Here is a 27878-nt window from a genome sequence, read left to right on the forward strand (position 1 = left end):
CTTCTAAGTAGCTAAGATTATAGATAGGCATGAGCCACCGGTGCCCTACTATTACAGTTTGTATTTCTATTTGTTAATACTTTCTTTATGCTCTGAAGTATCTATTTTGGAGAAAAGTTTATGTGCTGCTGAGAAGACTGTGTGTTCTATGGCTGATGGCAGAAAATTCTGTAAAAATTTGTTTTCTGTTTTTGATCTGTAATGTCATTTAATCCTTAAATTTACTGACTTATCTTTTGTGGAAAGTGGGGTATTCAAGTTACCACAAATACTGTTTTGGGATCTATCTGTGCTTTGGTGTCCAGTAGTGGTTTTGAAGCTGCGTACACTGATGTTTTGTGTGTATGTTAAAAATGTTCATATCCTCTTGTTGAATTGTTTCCTTTATTGCTATGAAGTGATTTTCTTCATCCTTCTCAGTGCTCTAGGTATTTTTAAATAAAAATATAGCGGACTCCTGCATGATTTGGGCTTCATTTGCCTGAAAAACCTTTTTCTATCCTTTTACAGTGAACCTAAGTTTGTCTTATGGTGATCACATGAGATGGAAGGGTTGGGAATAAGGAAGTGGCTGATGTTGATCGTTCCATTCATTTCTCCATTAGAGTTCCTTCTCTGGGACTAAACTGAGCCTGACAGACAAAAAGGATAAACCTCTTTCACAGAAGGCAACAGTTAGGATGTGGTATGAATCAAAGAGGTAGTGTGTACAGGAATTCAGAGAAATGGGCTTCCCTCTTATGTCACAACTGGGCGGGCTGAAGGGTGAGTGGTTGACATTTAATCTGACTTCTGCGATCTGAATCACATGCATACGTGGAACTGTAGAGAAAAGGCAATCCAGGAGTACATTGGTGTGAACCTGCGTGCACACTTCTAACATCTACACAGTAAGCAGTAGTAGTAATTTTGGTCATCTTTTGGGACCCTCCCTCACTGGGGTCTGAAATGACCACAAAGACAAAATAGCTTTGATACGTGAATGTTTTACTACGGTGAATATTGGCATCCCAGATAGAGTGGTGCTGTTAAACTGAAGTAATCCAGATTAAATATAAGGCGACCAGTCAGCCAGGCAACCTTTTTCTTCCTCATTTAAGAAAAATCACATTGGTGGCCCTAGAATTGGTTGTCTTGCCTTGTCTCTCTGTAGTTCCAGCAACTCCACCTCCAGAGACAGCTTATACATCTCCAGGGCCATTTTTACCTCCTCTGCACTTGCGAGGCACTGCATGAGTTTTCTGCCCTCCAGCACTTGCTCACAGCCTTCAGGAACATCCTGAAAAAGATGTTGGGGTGGGGAGAGGGTGACAAGAAGGCCCCACTGACCATCCAGAGAGAGAACAGTAGGATCTATAGTCTAGAAAAAGCACCGTTAGGAATAAGTTCTTCCCAGGCTCAGAGGATTCTAAGAGGCTGAGTTTTTCCTGTTCTCCAGTGAGAAAAGAAAAATTTACTGCTTGTGGTGACTGAGGAATAAATCCCAACAGATGTTTTTTTCAGATCACTGTCTAGAGGAGAGCTTTCTGGGAAATACTGTGTTTAGGGCTTGGCAGCAGTGAACTTTTTTGAGTTGTATACCACTTACCCACTCACACTTGGGCAGCTCTGGGTACCAGGTTCCATTCTCTGAGCAAGTAATATTTTGTGGACCCACCACTGAAAAGCCAGAGTCACAGTGGACAGTGAAATTTTCCATCGCGACATAGTGAGCCTTATCCATAGACAGCTTTCCATTTTCGATCTCTGGTTTTAGGCAAAAAGCTGGAGGGAATATATATTTATGCAACATTAAAGGCTAAGGAAAACATGATACTTGACTCAGTAGGAATGCTATATTTAACTAAGACTAATCATTTACTTCATTTTTGTGAAAATAGCATTGCCAAGTCTTTGTTATTTATTAATATATACATAATTTATTAGTATGTGTTATTAGCTATCAGATTTGGGGATTTGTGCTTTATGTGACTATCATATGTTTAAGTCTCACAATAGACATATGAAGCGAGTGCTGCTATTACTACTCTTTTACCTGTGAGAACGTTGAGGTAGAGAGAGAGCAATGAAGGTTTTCAATAAAGGGATAGAGTGTAAATAAACATAGATGGCAACTATCCTTCACAGCCAAGATTATCACGTCTCTAGCTTTCAAATTTCACTTGCTCTTTCTTATTTTCCTGTGTTCAGTGGAGGCAGTGGCAAATAGATAATGACTTTATTAACGTAACGTTGGTGTGTGTAGATGCAATCCTAGATGTGTGTGAAAGCTAGAACCAGTTGCGTCTCCTGTCAGAAACACCTGTCTGTGATATTTAGAATTGCTGGAGAGACCTTGAGACCTGACATGAACACTAGAACAACTTTCCTCAAGGATGCTGTTACAGACCTACAGGTCCATGCATCAATGTTGATGCTTGTAGAATAGTTCTGGAAATAAATGCAAGAAACTGAAGGAGGTTGAATTTTGCAATGAGGAGAAAGACACAAAGGGGAGGAGCAGGTGAATGCCTGTTGTATTTTTTTTCATGAAATAACATCTGCTTATATTTGAAGTAAATGAAATTAAATGGTTCCGTGGCTTCACCCTCTCCTGACAAGTTCTTCTGCTTGCTCACAGGCCGAGAAGGGAGGGGAGTTACCTTTACAAAGAGGGGCTGCTGGCGTCCACTGGGAAGAGCTGCAGGAGAGTTTTGCTGGTCCCACCAGTGTGTATCCTTCATCACATCCATAGAGAACCTCATATTTAAAGATATTGTAGGAACTAACCCGTGTGTGGTGTCCATGTGCAATGCTAGGGGGGAAATTGCAACCTTGATAACGAGAAGGGGGAAACAAGAGAGAGAGGTGGTGAGATTGTAGAAGATGGCGAATAATCACATCCTCCAAAGGAGTCACTTTTGTCCTGTCTTCTCTGCTGTAAGATTTCCAGATCAAACCCTCACACTAGGGTCGGCCTTTTGCAAGTCTTAGGCTGTGGGATGGTAGAAAGACTTAAGCCTTCTTTCATCCCATTGTTAAGTCCCTTCAACTTAATCTCATTTAGGAACCATTTGTGCACGAAGGAAGATTCAGCCCCAAATCACAACTAGTGATGCCCTCCAGCAGCCTCAAATGAAATACAGAGATGTTAAGTCAGTACAGAAATCTCCGAGTCTTTTCTCTCTACTCGTAACTTTTCATACATCTCCACTAAGAAAATGCCACACTTGAAATATTTTAGAAGAGTGCTTGCGCATGGGAACCAGGTACGGAGCTGCCCCCGGAAATGGAAGGTTATCAGGGTCCATGAACAACACATGAGAAAGTTAAAGCAAATAGGTCAGAGGCAATGTCAGAAAATGCCCATGACAGTACCATAACAATGGAAGCTTCCCTCCCATGCTGAAACATAGTAACAATTGTTTCAGGAATCTTAGAGCATTTACCAACACACAAGCATTTAGAAAACCCTTTTCTCCAAAGGAGGATATTCTTAGGGAAGGAGCACAAGGGCACAATGCCTGTGTGTCTCTGATCATATGAAATAATATTAAAATGAACGCCACAAAATGGAAACAAGGGTACTTTTTTTCTTTGCTGCTGTTTTTGTTTTCTTTTCCTTTTTTCCTTGTTTCTTCATTTATCTGTCTTCGGGAGGGTGAAGGAGGGCACAGACATGGAGGAACAAAGGGTGGACAAAGACAGCAGTGGAACACACTAGACCCTATGTTGACAATGAACTATCCAACTTGTGGGTGAGGACAGGAGGGAAAAACTGGGAGAGAGTGAGGGAAGGGATGACATTTTCCAAAAAGAAATGCACTCATCACCTCACTTTTGCCATTCTAATCCCTCTGTACGTCACCTTTATATTAATAATAAAAATTACAGAAAAGAAATCCCTCTTCTGCCCTTTCTCAAGGATACTTCACCTTTCGTAATCGATATCTTCCTATAGGAGTTGTCTGTGTAGACTAATCAGCACAGCTAGCCACTGGTAAGTATGCCATGCGTATCCCCCTCCATGACCTGTGTTCACACCAGCTTTCTGCCCTACAGCTCTCTGGTACACTTCTTTCTCCATGGGCTGCTCGAGTCCCACTTGCCATGCAGAGCCTCCCCAGAAAATGGCCATTTATTTCTCTGATGTCCCATTGCAGTTACCTATGCCACATTTCCTAAGATTGTACTACAGTCCGGATACTACGCACAACATCTGTGTTATCACGTATGTATTTTAAAATGTATAGAATATATTTACTTTTGTATTTTACTTTTCAATTCATAGCACGCATAGCATATCATATGTATTTAAATAAATAGTAAGTAGCCTTTGTATTCGCTGGCACATGCTGTATGTGTGTATAAATGTACACAATGTGTTCATAATCTAGACAACATATGCATTTTCTCATCCAGCCATCACAGTATCATTTGAGATTGCATATTGTCATCTTTCCCACCTTTCCTAGGAGAAAACATATTCCTAGAGAGATTTAGTTTCTCACTCTAGCTGAAGCAACTATTGAGTGGCAAAGACAGAGTGAAAGGTTTAATTTACCCTGTCCTCTGCAGCTTCAGTCTAAAAGTTTCCAGCTAATATTTGACAACTATATGATCTATAGTTGAACATTTTTCTGTTTGGAGAGCAGGGAGTATATGTCAACCATCTTTGTACCTTTGCTGTTGATACTATAGCTCCAAAATAAACATTCACCTACCTATAAGTCTAGGGCTTATGAATGGAATTTCTTAAACATCGAATGAAATATAGTCATTAAGAAAAGACCTTTTAAGCCGGGCATGGTGACTCACACCTGTAATCCTAGCTCAGGAGGCTGAGATCTAAGGATCACAGCTCAAGCCAGCCTGATCAAGAAAGTCTGTGAGACTCTTCCCTCCAAGAAAACCGTAAATGGCGCTATGGCGCAAGTGGCGCTATGGCGCAAGTGGTAGAGCACTAGCCTTGAGCTGAAGAGCTGAGGGACAGAGCCCAGGCCCAGAGTTCAAGCCTTAAGACTGCCAAAAACAAAAGAAAGAAAAAAAGAAAAGACCTCTTTACTGTGCTGTTTGATTTTTTTGGTATAGTATATTACAATATAGTCCAGGTTAGATTAAACATTATGTACTCTAGGCTGGCCTCCACATCATGATCTTTCTGTCTCGGCACAAAAGTGCTGAGATTACAGATATGTGCTACCACATCAGACTTGAAAAATATTTTTTATGAATGAATTCAGCAAGTATTTCTGTAATTTATCCTCAGAAGGCTGTCCAGCAGACAACGGACAATATCCTGGCCATACTCTTCCATTTAAAATTAAAGCAGTTACTTATATCTGCATCTATAAACAGCCCTAGTATAGTTGGTCTCACAGATCTTCACAAAGCCTTTTAGTGCTTAATGGTTAAGGGCAATTATTCTCTAAATTATATACCTCATATCATAATTACTTAATGATTTTAGTTTATAGAGTGATTTGTAATTTTACTCTAGCAAATTTATTTGTTGTGTATAATAACATAAAATTGTTTTTGTTGATGGCAAATATGTTCTAGTCAATCATTAGTCATAAAATAGAAAAAAGCAAAGCCTATAGAAGATTAACTTTTAGGCATTTAGGAATATTCATTGACATGCCAACCTTAACACAGAAATTTTTTTGTTAGATAAGTCCCTCAAGTGTTTGAAATATTTAGCTTTCTGAACAATAATAACCTATAAAGAGCTAAAATTTTTGCAAATATATTTTTAATAATGCATGTACTTCCTTGTACTTCAAAATTGTACTGAATGGTAACCATTTGTGTAGCTAAAATTTAAGCATGAATTCTTCTCCATACCTTGGATTTAAACCACAAACCAATCCTCATAGCTTCTACTCACCACACAGGACTGCTGGACACCAGAGCACCGACAGGAGCCCGAGGAGCCACGGTGCTTGGAAAATTCCCTGAAATTTGCAGGCCATGATGCTGAATCTCAGGAAGGACTTGGAGATTTTTCAGTCACCCTGAGTCAGGCGAAAGTTGTGTCACTGGAAGATTGATGCCAGGGTCAAGGAACTAGGTTTTTGAGTCACTGTTGGGGAGGGGCAGAATTCAACAGACCTGGTACAGGACAGAATCTAACCTGGATCATCCAATAAAGTTCCAAACTGAGGGGTGAGGGCGGGGAGTGCTCTCTGGAATTCTGTGGCTATTTACAGTCATAATCCTAACACTTTCTCATGGGTTTCTCCCCCTGGTGACAGGAGCCCCTGTTGGCTTTTTGTCCCTATTTCTATCCCTGTACAGCAGGTTTTGCTGGGAGCCTCAGCTAAGAGGCCATGCCACCATGTTCCAGAGGTGTCAGGTCTTCAATAACTAGTGAGAATTCCCAGTGGGAAAGTGGAAGAAACAGTAATCTATGATTTTCTTCCTAGAGCCTAATTGTCTCTAAAAGCACACCAGTCTAGCCTTGTGAAGACAGAAAAATACAGTCCAAACAGTTATCTCTTCAATATTTATATTTTCTTGATGTATCTATGACCCCAAATTAATTAATACTGGGGTTATACAACTTGGGAAGTAGAGGTGAGGTTACAATATGGATAAAGTACACAGGGAAAATGAAAATGAAGGAAGATCAAGACAACCTAAAGAAAGTTCCATGGGGCTGAATGAGAGTGAAGGTCCTTCTGTCCTAACATTCTCTGGAGGGGGCGGGTGGATGGAAAGAACAGCAACAATAACAACAACAACAAACACATTAACAGATGAGCTGTAGATCTGGTTCAATAGGAACAATATGGGCTGGAGTCAGTAGGCCACTGAGGTCCCCCGTTCATATTCTTTACTTTAGCTCCATGAAAGGACGGAGAAGTTTTCAAGCTGTCTCTCATGTTTTGCCACTTGGGTCCGCTGTACACAGTGGTTACTGTAAGATATACAGATAGTCATCTGAAGACAAAGATGAACAGAAAACATACAGAATGATTTTTTTATTGTAAAGATGCTGTACAGAGGGGTTACATGGACATGCGTAAGGCAATGAGTACATTACTTGTCGATCATTGTTACCCCTTCCCGTGTTGTTGACCCACTAGCCCTTCCCTCCCTCACCTCCCATATTCCTCTCCCCCTCCCCCTCCCCCCGTTTCCAATATACTGTCCTGTGGGTATCATCGTTGCAATGGGTCATCCTGTGTCCTTGTTTCACTGTTTTGTTATTCCCCTTTCCCCTCCCCAGATTAGACAAATGTATATACAAGATGCAGGGGACCAAAACCAAGTACAGTGACAACAGGGGATATCCCACAGGGAGAAGAACATACAAAGGAAACAAAAAAAAATCCCATAGTACATTTAAAACCACAACAGCAAGGACAGACCTCTTGTGTCCATATCTTGGGGTTCATTTCACTTAGCAAAAATATGGAACGCTTCGTGAATTTGCGTGTTATCCTTGCGCAGGGGCCATGCGAATCTTCTCTGTATCGTTCCAATTTTAGTATATGTGCTGCTGAAGCAAGCACCAGAATGACTTTTGCCACCAAACTGAGCTGGTGCGGAAGGCAAGAGAGGTTAACAAGCAAGTGCTTAGCTCTCCAAAATAAAAGAGGAACTTTCTTTACAAGCAAATGAACAAACCCCAGGAATACTGATGACAGTGACTAAATTTCAACCTTTCTACTGAGAAAGGAAAGCAAATAAATCTACCATGTGGTTGCTTCATTCTATAAACAAGAACTAAAATAAAGGACAGCATCTACTATCACTTAATGTCACTTTTAAGCACAGATTCTTCTTATTCATTGTATTCCAAACCTTTACAAGAATTGCTGTATTTCTTTTTTTTTTAAAACGTAAGTTTATTTCAGATGTAACTGTAATGTGTTCAGATTGACAAGGTTAATTCTCACCTGCACCATACAAACTCAACTATGTAAGTAGTTGTAAAGTTATTTCCTCCACAAACCCAGGGAGATTTTCTTGGCTATCACCACACATCATGGTTTTCCAAGAGTTCTCTTTTTGGAGGACAGTTTGGATGGCTTAGCAATCCAGAAAAACTCCCTTTCCCAAATTAAAACTAATTTTTCCAAATTATACATGGCATAGATGTCACTATCGATTTTCTTTAGAACCTATATGCAAATACCATAGAGTCTAATTTTAACTGCTAGAGCCTCACAGCTATAGATGATATATCCTGAAAATCATGATGGGTACAACCTGTTAATAGATCTACTGTTATAACTCACAGGTAGCTTTTTTAAAATCATTTACCAAAGAAACAAAAACAAAAAACAACTTAGCTGGGTGCCAGTGGCTCACACCTGGAATCCTAGCTACTTAGCAGGTTGAGATCTGAGGAGTGCAGTTTGAAGCTAGCCAGAACAGAAATGTTTGTAGGACTTTTTTTTTTTCTTTTTGGTCATGGAGCCTGAACTCTGGGCCTGGGCACTGTCCCTCAGCTCTTCACCTCAAGGCAAGCGCTCTCCTACTAGAGCCACAGCACCACTTCCGGCTTTTTTTGCTTATGTGGTGCTGAGGAATCAAAGCCAGGGCCTCATGCATGCAAGGCAAGCGCTCTACCACTGAGCCACCTTCCCAGATCCTGTTTGTGGGATTTTTATGTCTAAGGAAAAAACAGGCAGTGGAGGCTGTGGCTCAATTGCTAGAGCTGTAGCCTTGAGCACAAAGGACAGAGCTCAGGTCTTGAGTTCAAGCCCTAGAAATGGTCACCCCTCCCTCCCCCCAAAAGTGATGCCATTGAAGGTAGGGATTGAGTGGAGAAGGGGGTGTAAGCATTATGCCCACCTTTGGTCCTCAGCTCCACCCAGACCTGAGCTCCTTGCAGCACTGGAGTTCCCTCCATACAGCTGGCCCCTCCCTCTCTCCACCCAGACCCACCTGAACTCCCATCTGCCTCACTTCCTATTCCCCAGAACCCTCCTGCTACCTAGACTACCTAGACTGTGGAGGCTGCCATGTGCTCTCTCGCTCTCTCTGGAGCAAATAGGGGTCCTCTAATAAACCTTGTAGTCATCTTTCTCCTGTGCCTGCCTGCCTCTGCGTGGTCCCCAGGATGGATGGGATGGATCCTTTCGGGGGGACCTGAAGGGGGCTCTCAAGGGCCTGAGCAATGAGCAATGTTCTTGCTCTGAAGAGTGTGTACTCTGACGTTGCAATGAAGTGTTGGTTCTCTTCTATAGGCCCAGAGCAGGCATGTTCTAGATGTGGAAGCAGTAAGTGATCCCATTCAGGCAAAAATAGAGATATAAATACAACTTGAATTTTCCAGCTTTCATTTTTTTTCTGATTAAAAAAAAAAGAAGGGGAAGGGTGAAGTTAAAGACAGACATTTTAGGCAATGGATATGTGCACTGAGTGCGAGTTACGGCTGTGTCACCTACTGGCAAGGATAACAACACAAACAAACATGTCTGACACATTATTATTTATTTAACCAACACAGAATCAAATGAAAGTAGACATTTGAACCATAATATCTAGTTAACCAGCCGCTACTCATCTTCAACGACTAACCACATGAGGTTCTTCTGGCCAAGAAACTCCTCAACCTGAGATGGTACTTAGTAATGTGTGAAGTTGCTGAGTGAGGATTCTACATATTTATTTAAAGGGACAAGTAGGCCCTTGAGGTCCTTAGGTTTAGGAAATGGCTGGTAGCTCTTTGTCCACTTATCTTTCTGCGCTTGCAATTGTTCAATCTCCAGAAGTAGTTTATACGCCTGTAGGGCCTTTACCACATCTTCTGATTGTGGGAGACACTGTAACAACTTGCTTCCAGCAAGCACTTGTTCACAGCCAGCAAGCACCACCTGAAGGTGATTGAAAGAAATGGCTAGGGGAGGGTGGGATCTGAAGGGGAAAACTAAGGAAAGCTGACTGAAGAGACTGCATTTTAGCAGGTGTGTTCCCAAGCAGAGGAGCCCACATCTGCTCTTGAAGAGCAATGGAGGGTGGGGTGGGAGGAGTCACAATGGAGATAGGAAAAAAAAAAATACAGAACATCCCCGGGAACCCATAGAATATCTCCATCAGGACAGCTGAGTAGGTTCTGTGGGCCAACTAGAAATGGAATAAATACATAGCCTTTCTGGTAGAAGATGTACAGAGGGGGTCTCTACGTCCATGTCTAGGAGACCCTGAAGTCTGCAGTTTGGACTCCAACCATAGAGCAGAAAACCTTTCCAGGCTTGCTACAGTGTTGGGAAGCCAAAAATTGCCGTTTGGCAAATGACTTAAGCATCCTAACAAGAGTCGGATGTCACAGCTGTTGGCTAGGGCAGAGTTAAGGAGGAGTTCACCATATGAGGAGGAAGTCAGAACTTCTTGCATTGTGCCACGTACCTTCACACACTTGGGTACCACTGGATACCAAATACTTTTCTCTGAGCACATGATATTGTAAGGACCGACCACTTTATAACCAGCATTACAATAGATGGTGACATTTTCCAGTTCAAAATAGTGGTCCTTTGTCACGGACAGCTTTCCATTTTCTATCACTGGTTTTGGACACAAGGCTAGAATGGAAACATATTTCGAACATTCCATGATTTCCAGAAAAAGGCATCCAAATGAAGCACTGGATGAGAAAAGTTACATTAAAAGTACAGTACATTAAACTCTGTTCCTATTTATGCTCAGACCTTACAAATTGCTCTAAGCTCCATTTCTAGCTTTCTTCTTTCTTAGGTATAATCTGAACAGTCACATCTAGGGAGAAGGTACTACATGTTTCTATTTGCTGATTTTTTTAAAAAATTCTTTTTTGGTCAATCCTGGGGCTTGAACTCTGGGCCTGGGCGCTGTCCCTCAGCTCTTCAGCTCAAGGCTAGCGCTCTACCACGTGAGCCACAGCACCACTTCTATTTGCTGAATTTTTATTAGCCTTATCTAATCTAATTTCTCATTGTAATTCTTTGAATTAGATACTGGTACTGTCAACATTTTAGCAGCAACAAAACTGAAAAGGTTAGGGAATTTGCATCTGGTAGAAATTAGGCTGTCGACTGATGTCCTCCTTTCTTCATGTGTGTATGAATGACTCTACATTCCATAGTTTCCGTTTCCCATGAGGATGGGATCCTTAGGATCTTCCTGGGCCCAATGTAAACAGTTGTATTTGTTAGGAAAAGATGAAGGGAGCAGACCCAATAAAGACCTTTTCTTGATCCATCTTGTTTCTATATAGACCACAAAGGAGAATCAACTGTGTGTGAAAAATTGGAAATAGTTGCCAGGCACTTGTGGCTTACTTCTGTAATCCTAGCAATTAAGGAGACTGAGATCTGAGGGTTATGGTTTGAAGCCAGCCTGGGTAGGAAAGTCTATCAGACCCTTATCTCCAATTGACCACCAAAAGGCTTGAAGTGGAGGTGTGGCTCAAGTGGAAGAATGTCAGCCTTGAGTCAAAAAATGAAGGGATAGTCCCCAGACTCTGAGTCAGAGAGCGAGAGAGAGAGAGAGTGCAGGAGTTGTTTTAGAAGTGCATTCTGTGAGCTCTGTTCTGTTTTGCCAGTTCACTCTTGCCTACTTGTCTTCTGCCATGTTCTTTTTTTTTTTGGGGGGGGGGTCCAGTCGTGGGGCCTGAACTCTGAGCCTGGGCGCTGTCCCTCAGCTTTTCAGCTCAAGGCTAGCGCTCTACCACTTGAGCCACAGCGCCACTTCCAGCTTTTTTCTTTTTTGCTTATGTGGTGCTGAGGAATCGAACCCAGGGCCTCAGGCATGTATGGCAAGCACTCTACCACTGAGCCACCTTCCCAGCCCCTCTTCTGCCATGTTCTAATGCAGTCTAGGAGAACCCACCAGATATAAGCCCTTGGTATTCTTCTTAGATTTTCAAGCTTCAAGAACCATAAGCTAAGTAAACTTCTTTTTTTTAATTTTTAATAAATTACTCAGTCTGTGACACTGAGTCTGTGACTCATGGAAAGTGAATTAAGACACTTTTTCTTTTTTCTTTTCTTTTTTTGCCGGCCGTGGGGTTGAACTCTGGGCCTGGGCACTGTTCCTCAGCTTTTCAGCTCATGGCTAGCACTCTACCACTTGAGCCACAGCGCCACTTCTGGCTTTTTCTGCTTATGTGGTGCTGAGGAATTGAACCCAGGGCCTCATGCATGTAAGGCGAGCACTCTACCACGGAGCCACCCTCCCAGCCCAACACATCTTTTTTCTGAAGCTACTAATGAATGTGTTGAAGGAATAGGGAGTAGACACTTAGAAGACCTTAAGAAATCTCATTAGACAAGAGTAATCACCAGAGTCAGCCTATCTAGCAAGAAACCTAAGCCTACTGAAATCCTGAGGGAAGGTAAAGGAATTCTGAAACAGGTGATAGTGAGTAGAAATGACATATCAGTGACAGACTTAACATGGTATATATGCATGTGTGACTATTACAATGAAACCCCCTTGTAAAATTAATATAATATGCTGAAACAAAACATTTATTTATACAAATATATTCAAACATTTGTCTATATTTACTTGCTAAAATAGGATAAAAATTATAGCCTTAACAGCGGGGTAGTTTATTCCACTCAACCCCTGTACATTATCTCTAAGAGACTGGGGCCAGTCACTAGTTGAAATCACCAGCAGCAGGGCAATTAACATGAGGCTGTGAGCAGCTCTGAGCGCTGCACCGGAAACTTCTGTACCCACGTTGCAGCACCTCGGGCTGCTTCTGAGAACAGTCTCAGAAGGGGTACACAATTTTGTTTTGATTTGCACTGATTGTGTTCTACAGAAGCATTCACTGTGAATCTCAATTTTTTCCCCCTGTATTAGGTCCATTTCCAAGAAGCAGGGTTGGAACTAAACAATTGCTGGCCTTCAAAGAACCCCACATCAACGGGGGATAGACCAGTGGAGACGTGTGTGAAGCTATTATCCTAAAGAGAGGGAATTCAAGATGGCATTCCTTATAGTCTCAGGGAATCAAGGCCCTGAGGTTTAGGGTGGTGACCTTTGCTCCTCTTCCTACTTTCTCTGGGTCAATCTCTGGCTGTCTCCCTTCCTCCACATAATCCTATCTCCTATGAAGACCTCCAAAATTAGTTCCTAGCCCTTGAGTCATTTTTCTCACACTTGAGTCATTTTTCTCAAGCCTTGCTGTAAAGAATTGTTTATATTGAAGATACTGCCCAATGGTGCCATTTCAGTCTTACCCCTATCAGAGACCGATATTTACTGCCCTAGATTTTCCTTCTTCCAAGTTTAGCATAGTAACAGAGACATAGTTCTTCAGGTCTGAGTTAAAGCAAGGAAATAAAAAGGCTGATGTCAGTCACTGGACTCTAAGGCCTCCAATTCCTACCAACGTCACTACTTCCTCTTAAGATCTTCCAATGTTACGCAGTCCTATAAATTAAGTCTTAGAGGTCAGCCATTATGTTTACCGACAATTCATGCAAGAAAAATGACATAATGAATCTTGGAGGGATTTCATCAACTCCACTGTCTTCCATCACAAGAAACTCATAAATACTCATGTCATTTCTTCTGAGGCTGCCTCTCATAATGTTGCTGTCATGTATCTGTGATCTTCTTTGCGCAATACTTCTTAGAAGAATAATCAATCACACACTCACCAAGTCTTAAGAAGTTTACCATTTTGCAGAACTGTAGGGGATGATGATTTGGGGGCACCTGGGAAATCACAAGAACCAGTTTTCCCGGTATTCTTACCTGACTTACATGATGGTGTTTTAGGTGCCCATTTGCCATCTGCTTGGCATGAACTCCTTCCATCAATCGAAACAGGGAGGTAGCCTTTATCACACATGTAGAAAATATAGTCTCCGTAGGTGTAGAAACATACGTGAGTCAAATCTCTCCTCTCACTTATGATTCTGATGTTCTCCAGATTTGGCTTCGGGCAACATACCTCTGATAGAGAAAAAGTGGTATGTAGATTTTATGAAATTATCAGGAAAGCACATCTTTTTATTGAAACACTTACCCTCCCTTTGAAAAATGTTAGTGGTTAAACTCACAAAACTCATTGATCAAGATGCATTGTACTTATAAACTAGTATGTTGAATCGTAACTCCTTTAGACAACTACTTAAAGGTAACTAAAAAATTATCAAGAATTTCTGGAAGGATGAGCACAATCAAATCCAGATTACAGTGACTGAAATAATATTTAATCCTTTAATGTGCAGACATTAAGATATCCTAATAAAGATCTTTCAGGGAACTTTCATTAATAGATACAATAAGGCACCAGAAATAGACCATAAAGTCATAGATCTATGTAATCTCTCAGAGAATTAAAACCACTGTTCTAAAGAAATTCAATAAACTTCAAGAAAACACAGAAAACCAGTTGAGAAATTTAATAGCTTTTTCTTTAGTCAAAGAATAACCAAGTGCTGGTGGCTCATGCCTATAATCCTAGCTACTCAGGAGGCTGAGATCTGAGGATCTTGGTTCAAAGCCAGCACAGGCAGGAAAGTCTGTGAGACTCTTACTTCCAATTGAACTGAAAGTAGAGTGGTGGCTCAAGTGGTAGAGCACTAGCCTTGAGCAACAAACCTCAGGGATAGTGCCCAGGCTCTGAATTCAAGCCCCAGGACTGGCACGTGTGTGCGCGTGTGTGGGTGCGCATACACACACATACCAAAGAGTAATCCTGAAGCTGGTAAGTACAGTAAACAAAATAAAAAATGCTCTGGAAGATACCAGTATCAGCATAAGTCAGACAGCAAAAAAAAATCAGTAAGACAGAAAAAAATCAATGAGATTAAAGATTTTCAGAGGATTGGGAAAATGGAATAGTAATGGATACTAGCATCTTTAGAGATAGAAAAAGTACAGCTGGAGAGAGGTCAAAAAGGCCCCATCTCAACCAATAAAAAGCCAGGTACTGTGGGGTTGCCTGTCATATCAGCTACATAGGAAGCATAAATGGGGTAGTCTGAGGTCCAGGCCAGCTCCGGCAAAAAGAACAACCTTATTTAGAAAATAATAAAAGCACAAAAGATAAAAAGTATGGCAATGAGACCTGGGAAGGTGGCTCAGTGGTAGAGCACTTGCCTTGCAGGCCTGAGGCCCTGGGTTCGATTCCTCAGCACCACATAAGCAAAAAGAAAAAAGCCGGAAGTTGGCGCTGTGGCTCAAGTGGTAGAGCGCTAGCCTTGGGCTGAAGAGCTGAGGAACAGCGCCCAAACCCAGAGTTCAGGCCCCACGACCGGACCCAAAAAAAAAAAAAAAAGTATGGCAATGAAAAGAGGCATTTATAGCAATAAAATGTTAAACTAACCAGCAGTAAAATATACCATTCAGAATTCATGTACATTTGATATGTCATTTCAAAATAAAAAATTGTTTTAAAAATGAACGAAATCAACAGTTGAATACATTTTGAAACCAAACCTATAAAACATGCATATTTTCAACCACACACTAATTATGTACCCAAAAGTAATGACTATATTCTATGCAATGGAGCAGGTCCCAGGAAATTTCAAAGATTGTACTCCACATGGTCAATAGAAAAGAAACAGAGCACATTCAGAAGACATTTTGAGTCCACTTACTCTCACATCCTCTGGAAGGTGTCCACGTCAAATTTTCCTGACAGATCACAGTCTGAGGCTCTTTTGAAACTGATTGGTAGCCAGGCTTGCACTGATATTTCAACTGTGTCCCGACTCCAAAGATGGTCACATTTTTTGTGGGAAAGATGTGGCTTTCCCAGGAAGCAAAAGGAATGTCTGGTAAGTTAGTACAACCATCTAGTCATGAGGAAGAAAGAATAAAGATGAATGAAAATGGTTTCTAGGATTGCCAAAGACACCCACAAGACTGACCCCCCCTCCCCAAAAAAAAGAAGATAGTAGCTTTATTCAACAAACAACTGGAAGTAAGGATAATGAAATCAGGAAGATCAGGCAGCATCACTTCTCAATAGCCACTGTGGCTTTGAGAGGTTGTGGGGGAGGGGTCACTGTGCTTCTGAGAGGCATGGTGTAGGAAGGAGATAGTGCCTAGGTGTTGGTCCAGCCAGCAATCACCGCCTCCAAGATAAGATTCACTCAATGGTCTCTCTGCCTAAGGGGGAACTAATTTAAGAGGTATTTCCCTTGATATTAGGACACTGTCCCCTGGAAATCCAGGATGTCATGTCAAGAACTTTTGAAGGTGGGTCTGGTATGTTTGCCATTCAAGCATATACTAATGGTCAATGTCAAATGAAAAGGAGAAACTGATCTGTCAAGTTCAATATTTCTTGAGTTCCATCTCTACACGGTTTGAATGACACCTATGTTCTTGTGATAGCAGAAAGGGACAGACAAATCACAATTCAGTGATGGCGTCTGTCACCACTGATTCAGTATGTGAATGGACTAGTTTCTTAACAACTCAGTTTGATCATATTTGCAATGGGATATAAACCATAGCTATTTTTAGGACTGATGTGAATATTAAATGGGTTAATTAACACATCATATTTAGACTGGTGTTTGGTATGAAAAAGTGTTCAATGAGTATAACTATTAGAAATAGGCATTACTAATATTTTTGAGTTATGTATATGTGTATGCGTATATACCACTCAAAACAGTATTATGATATGTTATATAAACACTACTCAAATATCTAGATCATATATATGTACATATACATATATATACATATACATGCATACATATACATGAACATATATATCAGTGATATAGAATTCAAAAAACATATTACATATATACATATGTATATATCACATATGCATAGCATATGCAAATACAACATACATCACAAAGTATATATGGAACTCTCCTTCAAGAGGAATTTCACCTTCCATCTTTCAAGACATATCTATAATTTATTGATAAATAAAATTTATGTTTATTATTACTTACCGGAGAAGTTTTGGAATGATTATATAATCTACTCTATCATCAAAATCCTTGGAGTGACAACTATAATGCGTATGGAATATTTCCAGGATGCTGAGATTGCTATCAAGATCTTCCTTCTAACAAGACAACTATGGAAAAGCATAGCCTTGGGGCTGGGAAGATGGCTCAGTGGTAGAGTGCATGCCTTGCAAGCATGAGGCCCTGGGTTCCATTCCTCAGCACCACATAAACAGAAAAAGCTGGAAGTGGCACTGTGGCTTCAGTGGTAGAGCGCTAGCCTTGAGCTGAAGAGCTGAGGGACAGCGCCCAGACCCAGAGTTCAGGCCTCATGACTGGCAAAAAAAAAAAAAAAGAAAAAAGAAAAGCATAGCCTTAGCACATGAGTATTGGGATGAAAGGATGCTTGTGCTTGTAAAGCATCCCACACCTGTATTCCACATAACTTCATATCTAGCCACCTCTACACTGTCTGTACTTACTGGGTTGGCAGGTGGGAACAGAAGGGTACCACTGGTTATTGACTTCACAACGTATCGAACTGCTGCCTCTGAGAACATAGCCATTCATGCAGCTAATCACAATGGTGTCTTTGTAAACATAGAAGGCTTTGAATCCAGATGCTAAAATTGCTTTCGGAATCTGGGGCTTCTGACAAATGATTTCTAAAAGGGAACAAGAAAAATGTCTAAGTTATAAAGGAGAAATAGCAATAAACATGTGACTACAACTTCAGGGGCTGACACAGGAAGATGGTGAGTTACAAAGCCAATCTGGGTGGCAGAATGAGACCCTACCTCAAATGAACACAGAGGGGGTGGAAAGAAGAGAGAGAGAGAGAGAGAGAGAGAGAGAGAGAGAGAGAGAGAGATGTGACTGCAAATGTTGGCATGCCTCAAAAGAAGACATGATACAGGTAGGTACAATAAACACATAAGAACGCTTTATGTGTTTTTTCAGTACCCAGGAAACTGAACTGGGCATCTGTCTTGTCCCACACTTCAGATTGCTGCTCCTTTCATGCCTTCTCCACTTTCATTTTGATTCCTGGGTATGACATGCTACGGCCTTCATTACCTGGCCTGTGCCACCCTTCCCAGCCACAGCTCCTGCTGTATGCCCTGGTGCCGTCCTGACTCCAGACATGTTGAACTCCATTCACGATTAAGATCATCTTACCCCAGCATTGGATGTATCCTGTGCTGACTAAGATCAGGAAATGGAGTATATTTTGAAGGCACTTTCATAATGGGAATGAAGAATGCGTTAGACCAGCAAGCTGAACCGCTGGACAAACATTGCTCTGCCTTCCCGGTTCTGCCTCCGGGGAAGGTTGTGTGAGACAATGGTTAATGTTGTACTGTCTACAACATGTCCATTCCTTCTGGAATAAACAGACTCTAGGCACAAGTAAGAGACTAATTCTGGTCAAAATGACAAGTGTGACTTCCAATTCAAGAATTGAAGAGCCGAGGTTGTCCGGGCTCTTGTTTGCTTCTCTTGCTGAGCAGTCTAAGGATGTTATAACAGGGGGGTGTTGGAAAAATCTAAACAATCCTGACTATTGTATGTGCACAAGAATTACTCTAAAAACTTTCCTAGCCTAAGAGCACATGAAAAAGAATTTGAAAAATCTTCCCATAGAAGAACCAGTGGTTGGGGCTGGGAAGGTGGCTCAGTGGTAGAGTGCTTGCCTTGCATGCCTGAGGCCCTGGGTTCAATTCCTCAGCACCACATAAGCAAAAAGAAAACAAAGCCGGAAATGACGCTGTGGCTCAAGTGGTAGAGTGCTAGCCTTGAGCTGAAGAGCTGAGGGACAGCGCCCAGACCCAGAGTTCAGGCCCCACGACCGGACCCAAAAAAACAAAAAAACCCAAAAAACAAAAAAAAAGAAGAGCCAGTGGTTGGGGTTGGGAAATGCAGCTCAGCACCCTCCATACTAGAAAATCTAGCAGTTTTAAACTGGACCAATCATTTGATTATGGCACCAATACTGTAACTCTGACAAACGTAAAAGAGTATAAGCACTTGTGTTTATATCACTGTGTAATTTTCATTTACTATATTCTTAAAATTCTGCAGCTCATTCTATCCTTGCTTATTTAAAAATAATAACTATAGATCCAAATCAAAATTTAAGAGGGCTAGTGGGTGTGATAGAAAACTATGCCCTAGGTCCCATGGCCAATACCACAGAAAAGATTTACTGCTTCTAAGTATTACTGTGTTCTGTCACACTTACTACACCTTACAGTAAAAGACAAGAGAATTTGTTAAGTACATCCTGTTCCTTGTATCTATGTAGAGCTTCTGAGTTGTATACTAAAGACTTTCATAAATAAAATGTTTTCACACTGCAAAAAAAAAAAAGAAGTGCCAGTGGTTGGGGTTGGGAAGGTAGCTCAGTGGAAGAGTGCTTGCCTTGTATGCATGAAGCCCTGGGTTCGATTCCTCAGTACTACATAAGCAGAAAAAGCTGGAAGTGGCGCAGTGGCTCAAGTGTAGAGTGCTAGCCTTGAGCTGAAGAGCTGAGGGACAGTGCCCAGGTCCAGAGTTCAGGCCCCAAGACCAACCAAAAAGAAGAGCCAGTGGCTCATGCCTGTAATTCTAGCCATTCAGGAGGCTAAGATCTGAGGATTGAGGTTTGAAGCCAGCCTGGGCAGAAAAGTTTCTGTGAGACTCATCTCCAGTTAACCACCTGAACATCAGAAGTGGTGCTGTAGCTCAAAGTAGTAGAGCTCTAGGCTCAGGGACAGTGCCCAGGCCCTGAATTCAAACCCCACAGCCAACCAAAAAAAAAAAACTCAAAACCAAAAAAATCACAGATTTCGTTATGGATCCATATCCCAGCATAGTTTATGCTGTCCTGATTAAAAGATTAAAATTAGCTAGGAAAACACACACAACAACTTTCATTGGATTAGTTTGTCTTTCCTGTGACTTACTTTTACAGGTAGGAGGGCCCGGGCTCCAAACACCTATTGTTTTATTCACCACAGAGCAGAAAATGGAGGCGTTGCCAACGAGTGAGAAGTTGGGGTCACAGCCGTAGGTAACTAAGGAGCCATAGGTGAAGATTTCTTCATTTCCACCACTGTGCTTCCCATTGCTGATGACCGGAGGAGAATCACACTTGACACCTGAGAGGTGTGGATGAGGAGAAAGGGACAGTCAAAGAGACCATCACTGCACAGCTCACATTCAACATTCAGCTGGAGGATGCACAGAGCCACATAATCTAACATGGTTTAGGAATGTAACCATGGTGAGAAATAAATTTTACTTACTTACACATTCTGGGAGAGGATTACTCCAGTTAACTCCTCTTCCCTCGATATGACACTGACTAGTTGGCTCACCAACTAGTTGATATCTGGAAAGATAGGTAAAAGATGTCAGCGACATTTATCTTCCTCTGAGTAGCAATTGCCTGGGATGGTTTGGAGGTTTGTTGTTGTTGTTGTTGTTGTTTTTCTTCATTTGTGTTGGTGGTGGTGGTAGTGGTGGTGGTGGTGGTGGTGGTGGTGGTGGTGGTGTGTGTGTGTAAAAGCAAGACTTACTTGAAAAATTCCAAAAGCAAGCCGGGTGCCAGTGGCTCATGCCTGTAATCTAGCTACCCAGGAGGCTGAGAACTGAGGATTGAAGTTTAAAGCCAGCCCAAGCAGGAAAATCTGGGAGGCTCTTACCTCCAATTAACCGCCAGAAAACCAGAAGTGGTGCTGTGGCTCAAGTGGTAGAGCACTCGCCTTGAGCTAAAGAGCTCAGGGGCAGCACCCAGGCCCAGAGTTCAAGCCCCATGACCGACCAAAAAAAATTCCAGGGGCTGGGAAAGTGGTTCAGTGGTAGAGTGTTTGCCTCGCATGCATGAGGCTCTGGGTTCGATTCCTCAGCACCACATAAGGAGAAAAAGCTGGAAGTGGCGCTTTGGCTCAAGTAGTAGAGCGGTAGCCTTGAGCTGAAGAGCTGAGGGACAGCGCCCAGGCCCAGAGTTCAGGCCCCACGACTGACAAAAAAAAAAAAAATTCCAAAAGCAAAAAGGATTAGAAGCATGGCTCGAGTGGTAGAGTCCCTGCCCCGCAAGCAAAGGGCCCTGAGCTCAAATCTCAGTACCACAAAGGAAAAAGAAAAACTAAAATGTTCCTTTTCTCTAGTCCAACAACCATATTTCTGGACATTTATCATTTCAGAGATAGGGACTTTTTTTTCTGCTAAGGGGCACTTGGATATTTATAACATCATCTGCAGGCCATACATATTGGCTGCCCTTCCTGTGAACAGCATACATGTCTGCGCTATCATGTACCCATGATTTCTGAGGGCCCCAAATAGCAATGCACATATAAAATACACAGAATGAGACATGAAACACCAACGTGTCTACATGTGAGAACCACTAAATAAATTTATAAGTTATATCGTAGTCTTTAGAAAACTTGTTTGGATCTGGGACATTCCCCAAAGGTTCATGGTGACGTGGAGAGATCAGGTCTGGGACACCATATTGGCCACGTGGTGAATGGTAGGGTCTGGCATCTTGTCTTCATGGTGGGGAGGTGATGACCCTCCCCACCCCACCCCACCCCCCAGGTGATAGGCGTACCCAAATCCCTGGAGGCAGGGGCAGGCACTTGGCTGATGGGTTGCTGGACCTGTCAGTCCAGTGCCTGGGACTGGGAATTTCCTGAGACCCTGCCCCCTGCCCTGACTCTTTAGGCCTAGACCAGCACAGGAGCCATTACTCCATGCCACCTGTCTCCATGTTTGTGTCCTGTCTCCTGTCTCCTGTCTCATCTCCAGTCTCCATGGCATCCCAATTCAGCTCTCCACTGGAGCTGTACTGGTTTGTTAGTATTGTTTTTGTTTTTTCTTTCCTCTCTGGCCTGTTTCCTGTGTTAAGTATATTTGTGGGCTGCAGGCTTTTACAACAATTGGCTGCCTGCAGACTTCCAGTGCTCTAATAAAGACGCCAAGATTCAATCCTTCAAAATGTGGCTTCTCTGAATTTTCGCCTTATAACAATGGGACTTGGTCCCAACATGGTGGCACTATTGGAAGGCTGTAGGAACTTTAGGACCTAGGTCTAGTTGGAGGAAGTAGCTGATTTAGGGACATGCTCTTGAAGGCATCCCTGTCATTTCCTCTTGCTCTTTTTGCTTTCAGGCCACCATGAGGTGAGAAGCTTTGTTCTACTGCATTTCCCCCCACCATAATGGACTGCCTTACCACAGGCCCAAGGAGATGGAGGCTAAGCTGCCATGAATCGAATCTTCTAAAATCATGGGCAAAAAAATAAGGCTTTCTCCTTTTAAATTGTGGGTCTCAGATTATTTTGTCACAGTAATAAAAAGCTAGCATAATACCCATAGGAGCTCACTCTCTCCTCTCTTTTTTTTTTTTTTTTTTTTGGGTGGGTCCGGTTGTGGGGCCTGAACTCTGGGCCTGGGCTCTGTCCCTCAGCTCTTCAGCTCAAGGCTAGCGTTCTACCACTTGAGCCACAGCACTACTTCCGGCTTTTTTTCTTTTTGCTTCTGTGGTGCTGAGGAATCGAACTCAGGGCCTCAGGCATGCAAGGCAAGTGCTCTACCACTGAGCCAACTTCCCAGCCCCTCTCCTCTCTCTTTCACACACACACACACACACACACACACACACACACACACACACACACATACAGAATGGCTAAATAGGTGCAGGAAAATCAAAGCTCTTCAGTGTATATGTGTCTTACTTCAGGCTGTTCTAACAGAATGAGATAGAGTGTAGAACGTAACAGAAATCTCATTCTCACAGTGTTGCGGACTCGGAAGTTCAGGACTGAGTTGCCAGCATGGCTGAGTTCTGGTGAGGAATACCCGCGCCACCCCCTCCCGCCCCCCAATCCTGGTGTCTGTCTTCTTATTGTGGTCTCAGGAGGTGGAAGACAGATGGAAGGAAGCAAGCTTTCTCCTGTGTCTCTCTTTTTTTAATTTTAATTTTTTTTTTGCCAGTCTCTGGGGCCTGGACTCTGGGCCTGGGCGCTGTCCCTCAGCTCTTCAGCTCAAGGCCAGTGCTCTGCCACTTGAGCTGCAGCACCAATTCCTGCTTTTTCTGCTTATGTGGTGCTGAGGAATCGAACCCAGGGCCTCATGCATGCGAGGCAAGCACTCTACTGCTGAGCCACCTTCCCAGCCCTCTGTATCTCTTTTAAAGACACTGAACCATTTGTGAGATCTCCATCCTTCCTGATGGAGTTCCCTCCCCCAAAGACCATCCCATTGGGAATATAAAGTAAGCATGTGGAAGAATGCAAGGGCCATTCGTTCCATAACCCTATCATGAAAAGAAAAAACTAAAAGCAAGATGTCAGCCTATAGTCAGACATGTTCCATGTAAAATTGTGGTTGAACTATTGCTCCTTGGTATGCTTATGTAAGTAAAATGCTACACAAGGTTATGTCCCTCACTTCCTGTCAGGAGGTGGAGGGAAAGTGGAGGGAGGTAAGTGGGTGGAAGTAAGAATTTTTTTTTTTTTTGGGTCCGGTCATGGGCCTGAACTCTGGGCCTGGGCGCTGTCCCTCAGCTCTTCAGCTCAAGGCTAGCACTCTACCACTTGAGCCACAGCGCCCCTTCCGGGTTTTTTCTTTTTGCTTATGTGATGCTGAGGAATCAAGCCCAGGGCCTCAGGCATGCAAGGCAAGCGCTCTACCACTGAGCCAACTTCCCAGCCCCGGAAGTAAGAATCCTTGAATACATGAATGTGTCGTCATTTTTATTCTTGGAACATATGAATGTATTCGCCCCTTATCAAAATCCCTTAAAAGAAGATTATTTCAGCTTGCCTTGTACTCACCCTTTTGAGCAACTGAACTGTATGGTTGATCCATAGGCAAGACTAGACTTCATTTCTATTTTCCCATTCATTAACTCCCCTGGGGGTTTGCACTGTTTCTCTGGGAGGGAAATGAAAGTGATGATCAGCAATCTCATTAGAAAATATCTAATATTTATGTCATTAGAAAGCCTGCTTAATTAACTTCTGCTTCCTGACAGATCCCTAGGTTATTCTTTTTTTTTTTTGGGTCCGGTCGTGGGCCTGAACTCTGGGCCTGGGCACTGTCCCTCAGCTCTTCAGCTCAAGGCTAGTGCTCTACCACTTGAGTCACAGTGCCACTTCCAGCTTTTTTCTTTTTGCTTATGTGGTGCTGAGGAATCGAACCCAGGGCCTCAGGCATGCAAGGCAAGCGCTCTACCACTGAGCCAACTTCCCAGCCCCCTAGGTTATTCTTAATGGTTACATTTTGCTTTGCTTTGTGTTGTTTTTTACACAAGGTCTCACTCCAGGCTGGCCTTTAAGTCATGATCCTCCTACCTCAGCCTCCCAGGCACTGGGATTACAGAACTGCTCTACCACACCCAACTCAGTGCTTACTTCTTTCTGTCTCGTTAAATTTTTATGATGGGGGAAAACAAGGGTAAATATAGAACCCATTTTTTCTGACATATTTTAAGGAGAAAAAAAAATCTATGTTTTGTTTATTTAATAAAATCACTGTGGTAATACAGGATGTGACATATTGACCAATTATACTCATAAGTGTGTACTCTTTAAAATATGCAACTGGTCACAGAGAGGCAGTAAAACAGGAAAATGGATGCTGTAAGCTAGATTGTGTAAGAAAAAATATTTCATGGCGTTTTCCCAATTGATGTCTTCTAAATAGCATATATAGGCAGTGTTATTCTCTAAGACAACTTTGCTCAAAGATTTTCATCTGAATTAGAAATGTTATTTAGTTTTTCTGGGAACTTGCTGGAATAAGAGGTACAGGTAAGAAGAAATGTAATCAGGTGTTAGTGGTTCATGCTAGTTACTCAAAAGGCTGAGTCCTGAGGATCATGGTTCAAAGCTAGCCTGGGTAGGAAGGTCCATGAGACTCTTATCTCCAATTAACCACCAAAAAAGTGGAAGTGGTACTATGGCTCAAAGTGGTAGAGTGCTAGCCTTGAACAAAAGAGCTCAGGGACAGCACCCAGGCCCTGAGTTCAAGCCCCCCCTCCCCCACCAATAACAACAACAATAAATGTAGACACTTACTGACACAAAAGACAGGGTACATCCATTCACCATTGAAATTACAAGTAAGGTGACTTGAATTTATTTTCTTGTAGCCTAGGTTGCAGACGTATTTCAGAGCAGTTCCAGTTTTGAACCTTGTTAAATAAAACGGGTGGACTGGAGAAGCAAATGGCAATCTAGGAGGAGGATTACAGTCACCTGGACATCAAAATGACAAGGAACACCAACAGTTACATGTTGGGACAATGCCTCCCCATGAGTAGCAAGGTATTGACAGCAGGGCCATACTGCCCGGGGTTCAGTGACCACAGTGATTGCTTGCTTTCTGATTACTGATAACAATGATCATGAAAAGTTCACCAGTCCATCCCTGAATGAGTCACAAAAAGGTAAAAGTGGATGAATGCAATACCATTCTCTCAGATGTCCACAGCTGAGATTCAGAGTCCATGCTATGTAACTCCACCTCTTGCTTATAATTAAGCAATAGTCTTTAAATAACAATAGTATGTGTAAAACTAGCGGCCTCTACAAGTAGGAATGAGAAGAAGCCATCTGCTTTTTTTTAAGTCCATTTTCTCCCCCCCCTTTTTTTTTTGGTGGGGGAGGCGACGGTCCTGGGCCTTGAACTCAGGGCCTGGACACTGTCCCTGAGCTCCTTTTGTTCAAGGCCACTTGAGCCACACCTCTGGCTTTTTTTTTTTTTTTTGGAGATAAGAGTCTCGGGGTTTCCTGTTCGGCCTGTCTTCAAACAGCAATCCTCAGATCTTAGCCTCCAGAGTGGCTAGAATTACAGGTTTGAGCCACCTGCATCTGACTGTTTTCCTCATTTTATATTAGCATAACTTCATTTTTTTTTTACTGTATTTTTTTTGTCTTTTCTTTTTTGGTACTGGGGATCAAACCCAAGACGTTGCACTTGCTAGGCAAGTGCTTTGTCACTGCGTGATATCATAGCCCTTCTACTAGTATAATTTTATTATCTTAAAGTTTTATACAAAGAGGTCCCAAATTCAACATGTCAGTTTACGAATACAATACAGCTATGTCATGATGTTCTTTAGGCATTTGGGTTTTGATTAGATTTCCTATACCAAACAAAAAATATTTTCAACATCCTCACAATGTAGAGGCTACCTTAAGCTCTTAAAAATAAAATTTTATTCATATTCTAGTTCTTACAAATGAGGGAAATCATACGACCTGCTTTTCTTTGGGCCTGGCTTACTTCACTTAATATAATTTTTTCCAAGTCTTTCCATTTCCTTATGGATGGAACAATGCTATTCTTTCTGATGGAAGCATAGAATTCCACTGTATATGTGTACCACATTTTCTTGATCCATTCATCTACTGAAGAGCTCTCAACAACCCAAGTGCTTAGTGCAAAGGACTATGTATAATGAAGCATATTAACATGGACTACAACTTATGGAAACAAGACCCTGTATATAGTTCATCTTTTTTCTCTATTGTTTTTTTCTTTCTCTTAGTTTTTGGTACCTCGTGTTTCGCATATTAAACAATGTGGAGGGGAAAAGGAATCACAGGAATAGCAGAGCAATGGATGAACCACAGCAACATTGATACTCACTTGACACTATGCTGGATATGAACGTTACAACTTGGAGGAGGAAGTAGGAGGGGTGAATGGGAGATAAAGGTGGATGGGGTAACAATGATTAAAAACAAATGTACTTATTGCCTTACTTATGTAACTGTAACCCACTCCTCATCACCTTTTCAATAAAATAAAATATAATTTAAAAACATCTGAAATAAAGCTTTCTTCTGCATTAAAATAAATACATAAAATCTTAATTCTATTTCTTTGGCAAGAATTAAAGTACTAAATTTCCTTCCACATGACCCAGTAGAATTATTGCTGCCCACCCTGGGTTCTAAGCAATCCCAGGAGTAGTGGAATTTCTTCAGTCATGCTGGTAGGTAATATGTATTTATTCCAAGTCATGAATACTTTATAGATTCCTAGGGAAGAAATTCTACAAGGGAAAAAGAAAAAGATGGCACTTTAAGGGGGTTGGTATAGCAAATTTCTTTAAATTCCAGGCCATCCGTGGGAAAGGTGGATATTTATTAGCTGCTCCTTAAAGGCACATGCGTAACTAACTCATGTGGTGACAGGTCTTGTCTCCTCATTACTCACCAAGAATTGGAGTCATCAGAATAGCGACCAAGGTCATTTGGAATAGAGTTGAATCCATAGGTTTCCATAGCCTAGGGAACATCCAGGGTGCCATTTCCTCTTCCCTGTGGAAGGGGGGCTTCTTGGGGAGCACATGTGAACGTCTTGGGGCGGGCATGATCTGAGGTGAGGTATGCCTCTTCAACATATTGCTGCTAGCAGAACTCGATCAACAGACACTGAACTCTTACCTGTCATAATAGCCTAAGGAAAAAATCCATGGAAATTATCTTCCAAGAGATTACAACCACGTGAGTAAGAAAAGATGGTACGGTCAAACGTTTACATCAAGTATCAGTGAAAAAACGGCTGAGGGCAAGTCACAAGAGATGGAGTTCTTGCTCCAAGAATAAAGAGAAGCCACAAAATAATAACACAGAAAAAGTTGTATTTACATTATCTATCTATCTATCTATCTATCTATCTATCTATCTATCTATCTATCTATCTATCTATCCATCCATCCATCTACCCGGCTATATAAATGTATCTATCTACCATTTATCCATCTATATCTATGTATATAGCTATCATCTACTATATGTATGTATTCGTCTACCTACCTACCTGCCTACCTACCTATCTTTATAAATTCACTTGTCAACTGTCAACAAAAGCACCAATACATTGGGCCAATAGGTTTTCAAAGCATGGTTCAGTCACCCAAATAAATCAACTTATAAACGCACAAATATTTTTTAAAGGAAACATTACTTTCACTGTTACCCTTTTTTGGCTCTGATCACTCATT

The 27878-nt window shown here is 41.9% G+C and overlaps 1 protein-coding gene and 1 non-coding gene across 2 annotated transcripts; both read right to left on the reverse strand.

Annotated features, from left to right (window-relative positions):
- Positions 1–970: 970 nt before the first annotated feature.
- Positions 971–27275, reverse strand: LOC122109484 (C4b-binding protein alpha chain-like). Its single transcript, XM_042681916.1, has 11 exons — positions 27089–27275; positions 24940–25119; positions 23695–23794; positions 20153–20238; positions 19811–20005; positions 17348–17530; positions 15546–15743; positions 13690–13890; positions 2643–2813; positions 1589–1764; positions 971–1279 (listed from the first exon to the last, which is right to left on the reverse strand). Exons 1-11 carry the CDS (start codon positions 27273–27275, stop codon positions 1106–1108), a joined length of 1851 nt encoding a protein of 616 aa, XP_042537850.1. The 3' UTR covers positions 971–1105.
- Positions 7393–7499, reverse strand: LOC122109762. The gene has a single exon (XR_006147738.1). It is a non-coding gene; the product is annotated as a U6 spliceosomal RNA (small nuclear RNA).
- Positions 27276–27878: the final 603 nt, after the last annotated feature.

This window comes from Dipodomys spectabilis, unplaced genomic scaffold, assembly GCF_019054845.1.
Source record: "Dipodomys spectabilis isolate Male_0828 unplaced genomic scaffold, ASM1905484v1 ptg000069l, whole genome shotgun sequence".
Lineage (NCBI taxonomy): Eukaryota > Metazoa > Chordata > Mammalia > Rodentia > Heteromyidae > Dipodomys > Dipodomys spectabilis.

Excerpts from the sequence above, each read along its gene's own strand:
- LOC122109484 (XM_042681916.1), bottom strand. The coding sequence starts at position 27,275 with ATGTTGAAGAGGCATACCTCACCTCAGATCATGCCCGCCCCAAGACGT. Across the intron at positions 17,531-19,810 it reads GGGCCCTCCTACCTGTAAAA|AAATCATTTGTCAGAAGCCC; the intron begins GTAAGTCACAGG and ends GTTCCCTTTTAG. Across the intron at positions 1,765-2,642 it reads AGCAGCCCCTCTTTGTAAAG|CTTTTTGCCTAAAACCAGAG; the intron begins GTAACTCCCCTC and ends TATTCCCTCCAG.